We start from the raw sequence: 14,901 nt of genomic DNA on the forward strand, positions 1-14,901 counted from the left end.
GTGTTCAGTTCTAGAATGGTTATACTTATAGTTTCTTTTGGTGGTAGCAAAAGTGGGCTACTGACCATGAACTTTGGAACAACTGAATATGTGGAAAACAAAACCTGTTAATGTTTATGAAGAACCACACTTTCAAGTGTTAAAGTTATTATATGTTTTAAATAGTATCAACCCTCTTTGTGAAGTTATTATACATGTAATAAATAGCACCAAGAGTTTTAAAGACACTTGCGAGTTTACATTTGCCCCATTAGATGATCTCACCCCCTAAAGAAACCATAAAGGTGCAAAGGGCTTTGTCTAGATACACAGAAAGATGTGGGGTGCGTGCGTTATAAGTGTAACATTGTTTAAGTTTTAATTAATAACATGCTTTATAAGTGTAACGTTTTTTACGTTTTTATTTAATAACATGCTTTATAAGTATATAGTCCTTTACATTTTTTATTAATAACATGCTTAATAAGTATGTAGTCATTTAAGCTTTTAATTAACCACATGACTTATAAGTATGTAATAATTTAAAATGATCAAGCAGTTAAATATTTAAAGTTTTAATCACATGCTTTAAAGGATGATCTGACAAAGCATCACTTTTATACAAAAATAAATACATTAGTGTTTTAATGAAACTGCTGCTGAATAACTTCTAACACTTACGGATTCAGAGCTTAGAAACGGCTTAACAGTGTCCACCATCTGTTTCTAAATCAAATGTCATTTTGGATAGAGTTAGACTATATATGAATTCATATGAAAACAAACATACACACACATACACTATTTCAGAAACAAACTCAGCAGTGTTCTTTCCAAACTTTAGTTCCTCGCCCTATGTGTGCCCAGTGTGACAGTGTCTTCAGGACCGATGGTGAAGCATCATATGTGTTTTCCTGTGAAGCAGGTTCAGAGAATACCAAGATTGTGCAAAGCTGTCATCAAGGTCTAGGAGGCTTACTTCAAAGACTGTAACATCCAGTATTTGTTTTTCTTGGCATAATAAATATTTGTTATTTCACTGGTTTGATACCTTCCCTGTTTTTAATATAGTAAAAATAAACAAAGAATATGTGTGTCAAAACCTTTGACTGGTATTGTATTCAGTTTTTAGTGTTTTGAATGGATGAAACCGTTGTCATTGTTGTAGATGTAGTATTTTGTATAGCTTTTTTTTTTGCAGAAAAATATATTAATCACACACACACACAACACACACACACACACACACACACAGATCTCCTGAAATTAATATCCAAAACATATCTAGCCCTTGGTACACCACACCAGATCAGCTTTGTATTACAAAACTCAACCTCTCCCATACCACAGGCTCCACTAATCTACTACAATTTCACACATGAAAACTCATCACCCATATGATGAGGTTGAATACTCATCACCCATATGATGAGGTTGAATACTCATCACCCATATGATGAGGTTGAATACTCATCACCCATATGATGAGGTAAAGGCTGCAGGTGTTGTCTCTATCTGGCTTTACTGCTCCTCTCTTCGACTCTGCCTTCTGCTCTCCTCCGCTCCACTGCTACGGACTTTACGTAAGATCTCCTGTGCGTTGAGCTGCACCATCCGTCCGTTTGCCGGCGTCAACGCGTCTACTGCCTGCATATAATTTTCAGGATGTAAACCTCTATGCGCATTTTAAACTTTATTTTCACCTCTCTCGTATCTCATGTGACTACATTTCGACCGATTCCCCCCGCGCCAGTCACGGCTAAAGCAGATTCACCACCCGCATCCCGGATTGTAGGAGCAGGAGTCGTGCACAGCCGTGGGAGACTGAATCAGTCTTGAGGAGGAAAGGGGAACGAGAACACGTCGCTGCCGAGGTGAGCAGACCAAGGGGAAACGTGCAAACCAGCAACGGCTTAATCCGAATTCACCTTTCGCACTTTTGGTGTGTATTTTAATTTATTGTCGCGTGGGGATTGACCGTGGAGATGGTTTCACTGTGGCGTTCACATGTACGTAGCAACGACGGGCGCAAGAAAATGGATGTGTAGGCTGGAGATGCCGTATAAAGACGACGTTGTGTGCGCTGTTGCTGCACGTTCAGCCCTTTTCGACATTCAATTCACGTGAAATTTCACGATCTTTTAAATCATCTAATCTCTGTGTCAAAATCTACGTGTTGTGCATAATCCCGTTTATCACCAGGTACTAGTGTGAGTCTGTTTTTCCTCTGTCGTTTTCTACCCTTGTGCCATTTTGCAGTGCCGTGTGTGCGCGTTGGTGCGCGCGTGCGTGCGTCGAGGCCTATCGTCCGAATTTGACGGACATAACGGGACCCGCAGTCGCTCGCGCATTAACGTGCGGCTGCACGGCTCGTGTGTGTCTGTTGTGCACTACCGTGCAGTGACGCTCGTTTCTCATTACTGTAATGTATAAATTACTCGGTCAGAATGTCAAAACGTTCATGTTAGTGTATATAAAGCTTTATTGGCCAAACGGGCGAATTCTGTGCGTGGCCTCCGGGTTGCTGTACCGGGGCCGGTGTACCGGAGCCGGTGGGACCACAGCGCCGCCACCCAACTGGATTCCAGCATCCCGCATCTGCAAATCAATTTAGCGTTGTCATAGTTACAGTGGAGCGCGCGCCGCTGCACCTGTGTCACTCGGTGTTTGTCCCGAAAATAAGTGCGCGCGCCGACTGAACCGCCATCCTCCGGGGCCTTTACCGTCAAGAAACGCCGCGTGCTTGTTTATTTGGGAATAAAAAACATAAACACTACTAGAAAACACACACAGACACGCAGCGTGTCGACAGAGTACAGGTCACTTAGACGATAATGTAAAAAAATGAAAAGAAGACATTGCTTTTGAGGAAAGGTGGCAACATGAGATATTGTTCAAACAGTCAGAGATCAAACAATGGAGATATTTAATGAAAATCTAAGTTTTTAGGCTGATCTGACATGCTTTATAACTGAACTAACACAGTGAAGACATGCGCATGAACATTTAAATTTCTAAAGTGGAGATTCCTCCCGCTACTCTGTTATGTTAACTGTATGCTACAATACTTTTTTGCGTTTTGTTTCCTGTGCCTCTGTAGTTGTGACCACTACATTCACTTCTAAGTGAACTTCTAATGGACGTGATCATTAGACATCACTATACAAACACACAAACACTCCAGAGCCAAGTAATGATTAAGGCAAAAGCATTACGCATTTCTCATCATCATCATCATCATCATCATCATCATCACTATCGTCTTCATCATCATCATCATCATCATCACCACCATCATCATCACCATCGTCTTCTTCATCATCACCACCATCATCACCATCGTCTTCTTCATCATTATCACCATCATCACCATCGTCTTCATCATCATCATCATCATCACCATCCTCCTGCTCCTCACCATAGGACAGTAGTACTGCTGTGAGTTCTTGGTGCAGCACTGACTGTATCAGACTAATGTAGGATAGATATTTTTGGGTGCTAGCCATTTACAATCCAGCATATGTAAATCCCTGTATCCACACTGCTGTCTGATACACTCATCCCAGCCCACACTACTGCTGTCTGATACACTCATCCCAGCCCAAACACTACTCTGTCTGATACGCTCATCCCACCCCACACTACTGCTGTCTGATACACTCATCCCAGTCCACACTACTGCTGTCTGATACACTCATCCCAGCCCAAACACTACTCTGTCTGATACACTCATCCCAGCCCAAACACTACTCTGTCTGATACACTCATCCCAGCCCACACTACTGCTGTCTGATACACTCATCCCAGCCCACAGTACTGCTGTCTGATACACTCATCCCAGCCCAAACACTACTCTGTCTGATACACTCATCCCAGCCCAAACACTACTCTGTCTGATACACTCATCCCAGCCCACACTACTGCTGTCTGATACACTCATCCCAGCCCACACTACTGTGTCTGATACACTCATCCCAGCCCACACTACTGTGTCTGATATATTCATCCCAGCCCACACTACTGTGTCTGATACACTCATCCCAGCCCAAACACTACTGTGTCTGATATACTCATCCCAGCCGAAACACTACTGTGTCTGATATATTCATCCTGGCTAAAAGCTCCTCTGAATGATACACTCATACACACAATGATGTTACTTATCAGTCTCAAGATGTGTGAAGAATGAACAGTGATGAATGAGTGAACAGACATGGGTGAGGTAAATAGTGACTGAAGGGTTGTGCATGAACAGATGTGCTATAGTGTATAAAGGGACATTAACAATATGCACGTGATATACACACGGTAAATATACCAGTTAAAATAGTGAGTGTACAGCACACGTTGTGTATGGAAAATAAATGTAATACAGAGACAAAGACAAATGACCAAACAGAAAAGAATTGCCAAGTTTTACATAATATGCTGTAATATCCCCACAAATCTGTGATAAAAATGATAATGCACAATATATTGCTATACAGTTTTACTGTTCATCATCATCAGTAAATGTACATAATAAATATATTTGTAAAAGGAGCTGTCTGCTGTTTGCCAGGTAACACATTCTGAGTTTTGTCATTCAGCTTTAATGATTACAAGAGTTACTTAACTGACCTGTCCCCATGGTTACTCATGATCGCGTGGGTCTTAACTGACCTGTCCCCATGGTTACTCATGATTGCGTGGGTCTTAACTGACCTGTCCTCATGGTTACTCATGATCGCGTGGGTCTTAACTGACCTGTCCTCATGGTTACTCATGATCGCGTGGGTCTTAACTGACCTGTCCCCATGGTTACTCATGATCGTGTGGGTCTTAACTGACCTGTCCCCATGGTTACTCATGATCGTGTGGGTCTTAACTGACCTGTCCCCATGGTTACTCATGATCGTGTGGGTCTTAACTGACCTGTCCCCATGGTTACTCATGATTGTGTGGGTCTTAACTGACCTGTCCCCATGGTTACTTATGATTGTGTGGGTCTTAACTGACCTGTCCCCATGGTTACTCATGATTGTGTGGGTCTTAACTGACCTGTCCCCATGGTTACTCATGATTGTGTGGGTCTTAACTGACCTGTCCCCATGGTTACTCATGATTGTGTGGTTCTTAACTGACCTGTCCCCATGGTTACTCATGATTGTGTGGGTCTTAACTGACCTGTCCCCATGGTTACTCATGATTGTGTGGGTCTTAACTGACCTGTCCCCATGGTTACTCATGATTGTGTGGGTCTTAACTGACCTGTCCCCATGGTTACTTATGATTGTGTGGGTCTTAACTGACATGTTCCCATTGCTGATTAGAAAATACACATTTTGCTCTGACAGTAGAAACATTTGTAATAGTGATGCTACACATTTGATGTGTTGTGGGAGATTTGAAGTGGATTAGCTCAGTGAGTAATGATTCAACATCTATTTAGGTGTTTAAATTTTTTTTAATTCAGGTGGCCAATATATATATATAGCCTATACCATTCTTGACATTGCTAAGACACCACAGTACCAAAATGTAACAGTGAACATGCAAGGTTAGCATTAGCATTAGCATGTTGTGGTTTTACTGCTGACGAGAAGCAGTCATCGGGCTGCTTTACTGTGTGTGAACTGTGACCATGACAACAGTGAGCAACCTCAGCCAAGCATTTCCTAGTCATTTCCTAGCAACATATTTATGTATGTTGCTGTGTGTCTGAACGTGTGTGTCTGAACGTGTGTCTGAACATGTGTGTCTGTACTTGTGTGTCTGACCGTGTTTCTGAACGTGTGTGTCTGTACTTGTGTCTCTGAATGTGTGTGTCTGAACGTGTGTGTCTAAATTTGTGTGATAGTGATAGTTTGTAGTGTCTGAGTTAGAGTAGTTAGAATTAGAGTTACGTTAGAGTTACCCTAACACTGAGTTAGAGCAGAGGTGGGCTGTTGACCTCTCTTATGCTAAAGATAAAAATGATAAAGAAATCAGACTGGACCATGCAACATCACCGTCTAATCCTTACACACTACCTCTATCCCTAGTCCTTACATATTAACCCTATCCCTAATCGTTACACACTAACTCTATCCCTAATCCTTACACACTATAACTCTATCCCTAATCCTTACATACTAACCCTAATGTCCAAGTCAGATTTATTTATTTATTTATATAATGCTTTTTTTTACAACACGTTGTGACAATTGTAAAGCTGCTTTGTGAAAACCCTAATCCTTACACACTAACTCTAACCCTAATCCTTACATGATAACCCTAACCCATGCAACATCACCTTCTAATCCTTATGTACTAACCCTAATCTATATGTACTAACCCTAATCCTTACGTATTAACCCTAACCCTAATCCTTATATTCTAACTGTAACACTAATACATACTTACTAACCCTTATTCTTACGTCCTAACCCTAATCCTCATATCTGTACTGGTGTGGTTCCTCTCCCAGAGATGTTTATGATAAAAACAACCTTATGAAAGGATGAGAGAGGACAAGAGAGGCTGCTTCTGTAACTGACGTCACAGGCACAACTAGGAGAAACGTGACCTTATGCATGTTTGCATTTTACTGACTCTGCTGCCCTTTCAATCTCTGTCCTCTCTGTCTCTACATCTTTTTTTGCAGTGATCAAGACTGATCCTGCTGTGATGTGTTATGCCTCGCATCTACTCACGGAAGGTTGAAGACTGAACCTGTTTACCCAGACTGTGTGAATAACTTACGAACCGCACACTAAATCATTGGTGGAGATGAATATTTGAAACTCATCTGAGCTTTCTGCCATTCTGGTGCTGACAAATTAACTTTTTTAGAAAAGGGGTGGGACATGACTCATCTGCCATGTGGGCTGCCATGGTGACAGGCCTCTCCAGCCCCTCCCCCCTCCTCTGGTTAGTCCAGCTGCTGTTGTGGCCACATCTCAGTGGACCCAGATTGGCTGAGGCCAGTCCCCCTTGCCCTGCCCCCTGTAGCTGCTCCAATCAGGCAAGTCGAGTGATTTGCACCAGAAAGGGCTTAGATGAAGTTCCACAGAGTATCTCAGTCAACACACGATACCTCAACCTGCAGGAGAACACCATACAGGTAAAAACATTCATGTAAACTCAGGATATGTAGAAGTTGATTTAGCATGTGAATCTAGGCTTAAATAACAATATTAATACATTTTATTTATATAGTGCCTTTCACAATCTCAAGGTCACTTTACAGCTTTACACACACACACACACACAAAAGATGAGATAAAGTGCACGCACTTCAGAGCTGATGGACATATGTGTAGAGTCATGAGGCATTTTACTAGTAGCAACTTCACACCAAAAAACATGAAGGCAAAAAACATGAACCATTAAATATTTATTCCACTGTTGATAATGTCTCTCACCTTCTGTTCTGCATCCCTTGCTCAGGTAATTAAATCAGACACCTTTAAGCACCTGAGTCACCTGGAGATTTTGCAGTTGTCCAAGAATCACATCCGTCAGATCGAAGTTGGAGCATTTAATGGCCTGCCGAACCTCATCACACTGGAACTGTTTGACAACAGGCTGCCGCTGGTGCCATCACAGGCGTTTGAGTACCTGAGCAAGCTTCGTGAGCTGTGGCTGCGGAACAACCCCATCGAGACGCTGCCGGCCTACGCCTTCCACCGCGTGCCCTCACTGCGCCGTCTCGACCTGGGCGAACTGCGCAAGCTCAGCTTCATATCAGACGCCGCCTTCGAGGGGCTGGTGAACCTGCGGTTCCTCAACCTGGGCATGTGTGGCCTGAAGGACGTGCCCAACCTCACGCCACTGGTTCGGCTGGAGGAGCTGGAGCTGTCCGGGAACCAGCTGGGCGTAGTCCGGCCCGGCTCCTTCCAGGGTCTCGTGTCTTTGCGGAAGCTTTGGCTCATGCACTCCCACATTTCCCTGATCGAGCGCAATGCTTTTGATGATTTGAAGAACCTGGAGGAGCTGAATCTGTCCCACAATTCACTGCACTCGCTGCCCCATGACCTGTTCACGCCCCTGCAGCAGTTAGAGCGTGTACACCTCAACCACAACCCCTGGGTGTGTAACTGTGATGTGCTGTGGCTCAGCTGGTGGCTGAAGGAGACGGTGCCAGATAACTCCACCTGCTGCGCCCGCTGTCATGCCCCCCCTGGTACCAAGGGACGCTACATCGGCGACTTGGACCAGAGAGATTTCACTTGCTATGCACCTGTGATCGTTGAACCGCCTACTGACCTGAATGTGACCGAGGGCATGGCTGCCGAGCTGAAGTGCCGAACTGGGACCTCGATGACCTCTGTGAACTGGCTGACCCCTAACGGAACCCTGATGACCCACGGTGCCTACAAGGTACGCATCTCCGTGCTGCATGATGGTACATTGAACTTCACCAATGTCACCATGCAGGACACAGGACCGTACACCTGCATGGTCACCAACTCTGCCGGTAACACCACGGCAACTGCAGTTCTGAACGTCTCAGCCTCTGATCCTGGCAACGGTTACAGTTACTTCACGACTGTTACTGTGGAAACCGTGGAATCGGGACAGGAAGGGCATGATTCAGCACGGCAGTTCGTCAACGAAACTTTTATCAGTTTTCCAGGACCGACGGCTGCTTCTGCCTCAGCAGGGCCTTCTGGAACCGCACTGTCCTCCCTCCCGCCACACGCCACCCGTGCTCCCGAACGATCCATCACCGTCTCCATCACGGACGTTGCCAATCTGTCTGGCCTGGAAGACGTGATGAAGACCACAAAGATCATCATCGGCTGCTTCGTGGCCATCACCTTCATGGCGGCGGTCATGCTGGTGGTCTTCTACAAACTGCGCAAGCAACATCAGCTGCACAAGCACCACGGCCCTGCTCGCGCCATCGAGATCATCAACGTCGAGGACGAGATGGGAACAGCAGGGGGCGCCAGCGGTATCGCAGGTGGCTCCACTGTCCACGGTGGCACAGGAACAGGAGGAGCTGGACAGAGTCTACGGATCCACGATCCTGAGATCGTCACTCTGCCGAACATCGGCCGGGTGGAGCATGTCAATAATTACTACAAAGCTCACCACTTCAACAACAATGTTCTGGGACTCAGTGTGGGGCAGACTGGAAGTGTGGCTAATAACAAGACCAGTCCCACCTCCAAAAAACCCGCCATGAACACAACAGCTGCCGGTGACTCCTCCCACCCAGGCTCCGCCTCTCCACCCTTACCAATCCCCATCCCCATGGCGATGACGTTCCATGGAACACTGAAGAGCCTCAGTCATGGGCCCAACACGCAGACAGAACCACTACTGCTGTCCAATGGGTCCAAGGAGAGTGTGCAGGAGACGCAGATTTGAACACACACACACACACACACACACACACAAACATACACACTCACACACACACACACACAAACATACACACTCACACACACTCACACACACACATACACATACACACTCTCTCACACACACACTCACACACACACTCACACACACACACACACACACACACACACACACACACACACACTCACACACACACACAGGCATAGAAGAGTGGAGCAGCCTGGTTAGTATGCATCGCAGGCACATATTGATGTTGGACTTTGGCGGTGTGGGAGGTTCGTCCCCCACAGACACTCAGAGGGTTACTGAGTCCTACAGTGTTTGTACAGACAAACTGGACATGGCACTATTGCTTATATATGTGCCAAAGAAACCGTCTTTTTTGCAGTTTCTACGAAGTTGTATCAGTGTATAAAATATAGTCTATATCCAAGTAGCGTAATTCCCTATGTGTTGGTTTGCCACAAACAGACCCCACCCATACAGGTGAAGCGCGCGTATGAACCTGTATAAACTACACACACAAAGAGTCTGAGGATGGAGTCATTGATCCCTCTCACTTCAAAGGTGTGAGAGTTGAACTGAACCTGATTCTGAAAGAGACAAACTGCATTTCCTGGACATACACACTCATCTCCATTTGAACTGGGCTGGGGAATTCTAATGCACAAGTGAGGGTGTGTTTGTCAGAACCCGACCCTGACTGCTGACCTCTCTACACACCTCTCATGTTTCTACACACAAACGCCACCTCGTCCATGCTTCAGGAAAAGGGTTAGATGGTAGAGGAAGATAGAAAGAAGAGTTTGTGTGTGTATGTGAGTGTGTGTGTGTGCATGTGTGCACACGTGCATGCGTGTGCATGTGTGTGAACATGTGTGTGAGTTTGTGTTTTCTATTTTTTCTCTCTCTTTTCTCTTTCTCTCTCTTTAGCTGTGTTAGTCTTTGGTTAAATTAATCTCTCTGTCTAGCTGTCTTAAGGTCAAAGTACCATGCACGCCAAAAGGCAAACAAACCAGATAGAACAGACACCATTTTCAGATTAATACATTCTCTGGAGTGTGCTGCTGTTGTAGTGGGCGATACATTACAGTATGAGGGTGTGGTCAGTTCTGGTTTGAGAGTGTTGTCAGCTGTGTCATGTTTGAGAGTGTGGTCTTCTGTCTTGGTTTGACTGGTATACCATATTCTAAATTTTGAATGAAAAGTTATATGGCAAAGCTTTTTGTTAGTGGCTGGAGGTTATAGACTTGGAGGTTTTGGTTAGGAATTAATAAGTTTAAAAATTGTGGGCTGTACTTTGGGGTTCAGATGCATAAAGGGTTATAGTTAGGGCTTAATGTTAGGGTTAGGGTCTAGGGTTGGAGTTAGGATATACATAGGAATAATTAGGAGTTACTCTGGAAAACTGTTAGGACTGCATGGTATCAGAGGTGTCAATTCCAGGTTCAGAAAGTAAAAGTCCTCACCAGGATTTTGCTCAAGCTTGCTATATTTTCTAATTAGTGCAATCCAGGTAAAATTAGTGGAATCAACACAATCCAGGAAGCCTGAGCAAAATCCTGGTGAGGACTTTTATTTTCTGAACCTGGAATTGACACCACTGCATGGTATGGACAAAAACATTATATTCTGTGTGCCGGTGAAAGATTGCACTGCATTTTGGCTAATACTGTTTACATTTGGTAGAGTATAAAAATGCCAAACACCCAATAGAAATGTCTGGTGGGTCAGACCCACAGCACGCAGTGAACAACTAGATGGCTCATATACATATTGTAGCTTTTGTAATGTCAGAACTGTAAAAATCAACACCACAAAAACAAACACTGCAGAAATCTACACTGCAAAAACCAACACTGCAAAAAATCAATACTGCAATAATGATTAACAAATATATATTGTGCATCTCCATTGCTAAGTTGTCATTTTTTATTCCAGCAGACATCGTAGGTAAACTGCTTGGTCAACTTTCCTGTGTATTTCACATAAACATAGCAAACCATGTGACCATTATGAAGTATTTTTCTTTTCTCGAACACAGTGTGAATTACCAGAAATGCCAGCACTGGAGAGTGAGTATGCATCTGTGAATGTAAAGGTCGGGCGTTACCGTGTCTTTTAGGGTTACGGTTAGGTTAAACCTAGGTTTAGGGTTAGGGTTAGGTTAAACCTAGGTTTAGGGTTAAGGTTAGGTAAACCAGGCGTTAGGGTTAGGTTAAACCTAGGTTTAGGGTTAAGGTTAGGTTAAACCTAGCCCATGTCTTTAAGGCTTAGCATCCGTTTTCACACAGTGGCCCAACTATAGCAATCTCAGCTAGACAGTTTCTAAGTTGTTGCTAGGAGACGGCCATTATGAAAAGGTCATTTAATGCTACATTAAAGTTAGTAAAAAGTGTTGGTAAGGTGGTAGTAAGTGTAGCATGCAGAGCTATGTTTGAGTTTGGTAGGCTGATGATATGTGTACCTACTGTTCCTATTGCCACTGGAACACCAGAACATACCAGAACACACACAAACCCATATACACACAGAAACTCACATACACACACAAACCCACATGTGGCTTACAGCAGAAAACACATCTGCACAGATACAAACTAATCGGGGCTAGGAGAAGTCACAATCGTCAAAAGTAAAAACAAATACATTTTTCCATACACAAATGTGCTCTCTTTCTTTCTTTCTTTCTTTCTTTCTTTCTTTCTTTCTTTCTCTATTTCTTTCTTTCTTTCTGTGAGTGTGTGTGTGTATGTGTGTGTGTGTCTATGAATGTTTTTCTGTTTTGCTGGTTTTGTGAATGCAGGTCAGATAGATACTGATAGAGGTTCAGTAAAGTGTGTGTGTGTGTGTGTGTGTGTGTGTGGGAGAGAGAGAGAGAGGTTCAGGACACAGTAAAACTGAACTTTGGATCAGAGTAGCGTTCTAGTGCTCCACCTTCATCTACCTTCTGCCTCCTCTCCACAATCGGAAGAACTACACATCCCATCATGCACCAGCAATTGAGTGGCGATCATGTGAGAGTACTTTTCTCTGCCTTGTCTTGCTCTGTGCAGACTGTGCTGCTGACCTGAATGCTGCCTTGTTCTGTTTCTGATCAGTGATAGTTGGAGAAGTCAGGTCTGAGATCAGTGATTACACACAGTCTACAAGTCTACATGCCATGCTAGGATTAGGGTTAACCTAACCCTAACCCCTAACCCCTAACCCTAACCCTAACCCATGCTCCCACTGAACATCCCATTGAAGCTTTTTCTTACTTTTGCTTTTTTCTCTGTATCTCAATTTCTCTTTATATATCCATATCTCTCTCTCTTTCTTTCTCTCTGTCTGTCTCTCTCTCTGTCTCTTTCTCTCTCTGTGTCTCTCTCTGTCTCTCTTTCTCTCTCTCTGTCTCTCTCTCTCTCATTATAGGGTAACGGTTCATTGGTCCATGTGTATGTATATAATCTAAAGATGTAAATATTCTCTATTTTTTGACTGTCAGTGTGAATAATCCTTGTTCAGTATTCGAAACAGACAGAAGGCTATGAAAGTGTTTGCATTTCTTTCTGTCACAGTCACCCCTCTTTCTCCCTCTTTCTACTCCCCCTCTCTTTCTCCCTTTTCTCTCCTCTCTTTCTCCCTCATTCTCTCCTTCTCTTGATCTCTCTCTCTTCCATTCTCCCTCTCTCACTCTCAGGAACACATGAACAGTGATCACCCACTGCTCCTCCTGTTCTGTCTGTTTATTTGTATGAAATATTAGACTTTTCATTTGATACGAGTTGATGCCCTGTGTGCGTGGGTGGTGGAGAGTTCCTTAGTGTGATTGGCTGGGCTGATGCAGGATGAATTCCAGGTCAGAGGTCAAAGGTTGTGCCAAAAGCTTTTGTGTGTGAGCGTCAGAGCTGTGCCATTGGCTACACTGACTTTACCAATAAAACCTGAACATTGTGCTTTTGTAATGCTTCCTCGTTCTCTGGTCACATGACATAGTGAAACAGAAGATCTTGGAAATAAATGGAGAAAACATGTTAATTATGAAGATGTATCTGTACTGAACACACCGATCACACACACCAATCTCCTACACACACCGATCACACACACACACTGATCACACACACCAATCTCCTACACACACTGATCACACACACCAATCACACACACACACCGATCACACACACCAATCTCCTACACACACTGATCACACACACACCAATCACACACACACTGATCACACACACCAATCTCCCACACACACTGATCACATGCACCAATCTCCTACACACACTGATCACACACACACCGATCACACACACACTGATCACACACACACCAATCTCCTGCACACACTGATCACACACACACCAATCACACACACACACCGATCACATACACCAATCTCCTACACACACCGATCACACACACACTGATCACACATCCACATGATATAATCCATGATCTGTCATTCTTAACTGCATATTAAGAAAATGGTCAAATTAAAGCGTGGTAAAAAAAAATGTGTTTACCAAGCTTCCCACTAGCCTTCCCACTAGCGTTTCCCCAAACTATCCTACGTCATATAACCTTGTGACCAAAAAACTCAGGTGCATTAATTTAACTAATAAAAAATAATAAGTTTATGCAAAATGGCTGTAACACACACTGATCACACACACACCAATCTTCCACACACACTGATCACACACACACTGATCACACACACACCAATCTCCCACACACACAGATCAAACACACACTGATCACACACACATGCACACAGATCTCACATACTTACATTGAATATTGTATATAATATTGTATATAATATTGTATATAATATTGTTGCTGTCACTGATTTACTGACCGTATGTGTGAATGCAGACACACATTTGTACAGCATGTTTAATGTGAGTGTGGAAACCCAGCATTTAGAATGCCACAATCATATCCATGTCCTCTACCCTTCTCTATTACTCCTTCTCTTTATCCCACCCTCCCTCTCTCATCCTCTCCCTCTCTTTCTCTCTCCCTTCCTCTCTCCTCTCCCTCCCTTTCTCTCTCTCTCCCTCCCTCTCTCTCTTTCTCCCACCCACCCTCCCTCTCTCATCCTCTCCCTCCCTTTCTCTCATCCTCTCCCTCCATTTCTCTCTCTCATCCTCTCCCTCTCTTTCTCTCTCCCTCTCTCTCTCATCCTCTCCCTCTCTTTCTCTCTCTCTCCCTCTCTCTCTCATCCTCTCCCTCTCTTTCTCTCTCTCCCTCCCTCTCTCATCCTCTCCCTCTCTTTCTCTCTCTCCCTCCCTCTCTGCTCTGTGCTTTGTCCTCTCCCTCCTTCTCACTCTGCAGTGTTTCCATAGCAACTGTGAGATGTGGGAAACCCACTGTCCTTCAGAGAGAGAGAGAGAGAGAGTGAGTGTGTGTGTGTGTGGGGGGGGGGGGGGTACAGAAGTGATGTAAGGATTAGCAGCACAGACATGCAGCACAGACATGTACCACAGACCTGCAGCACTGACTCAGGCAGTACTGACTCGCAGTGACTGCTCAGTCTTGTTTCAGCAGACTGAGTGTCCAGCTCTGGACTGAGACTCTGCTGCAGGAGTAAGT

The 14,901-nt window shown here is 44.2% G+C and overlaps 1 protein-coding gene across 3 annotated transcripts; it reads left to right on the forward strand.

Annotated features, from left to right (window-relative positions):
- The first annotated feature begins 1,319 nt into the window (after window positions 1–1,319).
- On the forward strand, window positions 1,320–13,339 carry lrrc4bb (leucine rich repeat containing 4Bb). Of its 3 annotated transcripts, XM_076986825.1 has the most exons (4): window positions 1,320–1,562; window positions 1,733–1,853; window positions 6,605–7,063; window positions 7,390–13,339. In XM_076986825.1, exons 3-4 carry the CDS (start codon window positions 6,821–6,823, stop codon window positions 9,316–9,318), a joined length of 2,172 nt encoding a protein of 723 aa, XP_076842940.1. In that variant the 5' UTR covers window positions 1,320–1,562; window positions 1,733–1,853; window positions 6,605–6,820; the 3' UTR covers window positions 9,319–13,339. The 3 variants fall into 3 exon arrangements, with proteins under 3 accessions (XP_076842940.1, XP_076842939.1, XP_076842941.1); XM_076986824.1 differs by lacking the exon at window positions 1,320–1,562 and having other exon boundaries at window positions 1,569–1,853; XM_076986826.1 differs by lacking the exon at window positions 1,320–1,562 and having other exon boundaries at window positions 1,833–1,921.
- Window positions 13,340–14,901: the final 1,562 nt, after the last annotated feature.

Source organism: Brachyhypopomus gauderio, unplaced genomic scaffold (genome assembly GCF_052324685.1).
Source record: "Brachyhypopomus gauderio isolate BG-103 unplaced genomic scaffold, BGAUD_0.2 sc49, whole genome shotgun sequence".
Lineage (NCBI taxonomy): Eukaryota > Metazoa > Chordata > Actinopteri > Gymnotiformes > Hypopomidae > Brachyhypopomus > Brachyhypopomus gauderio.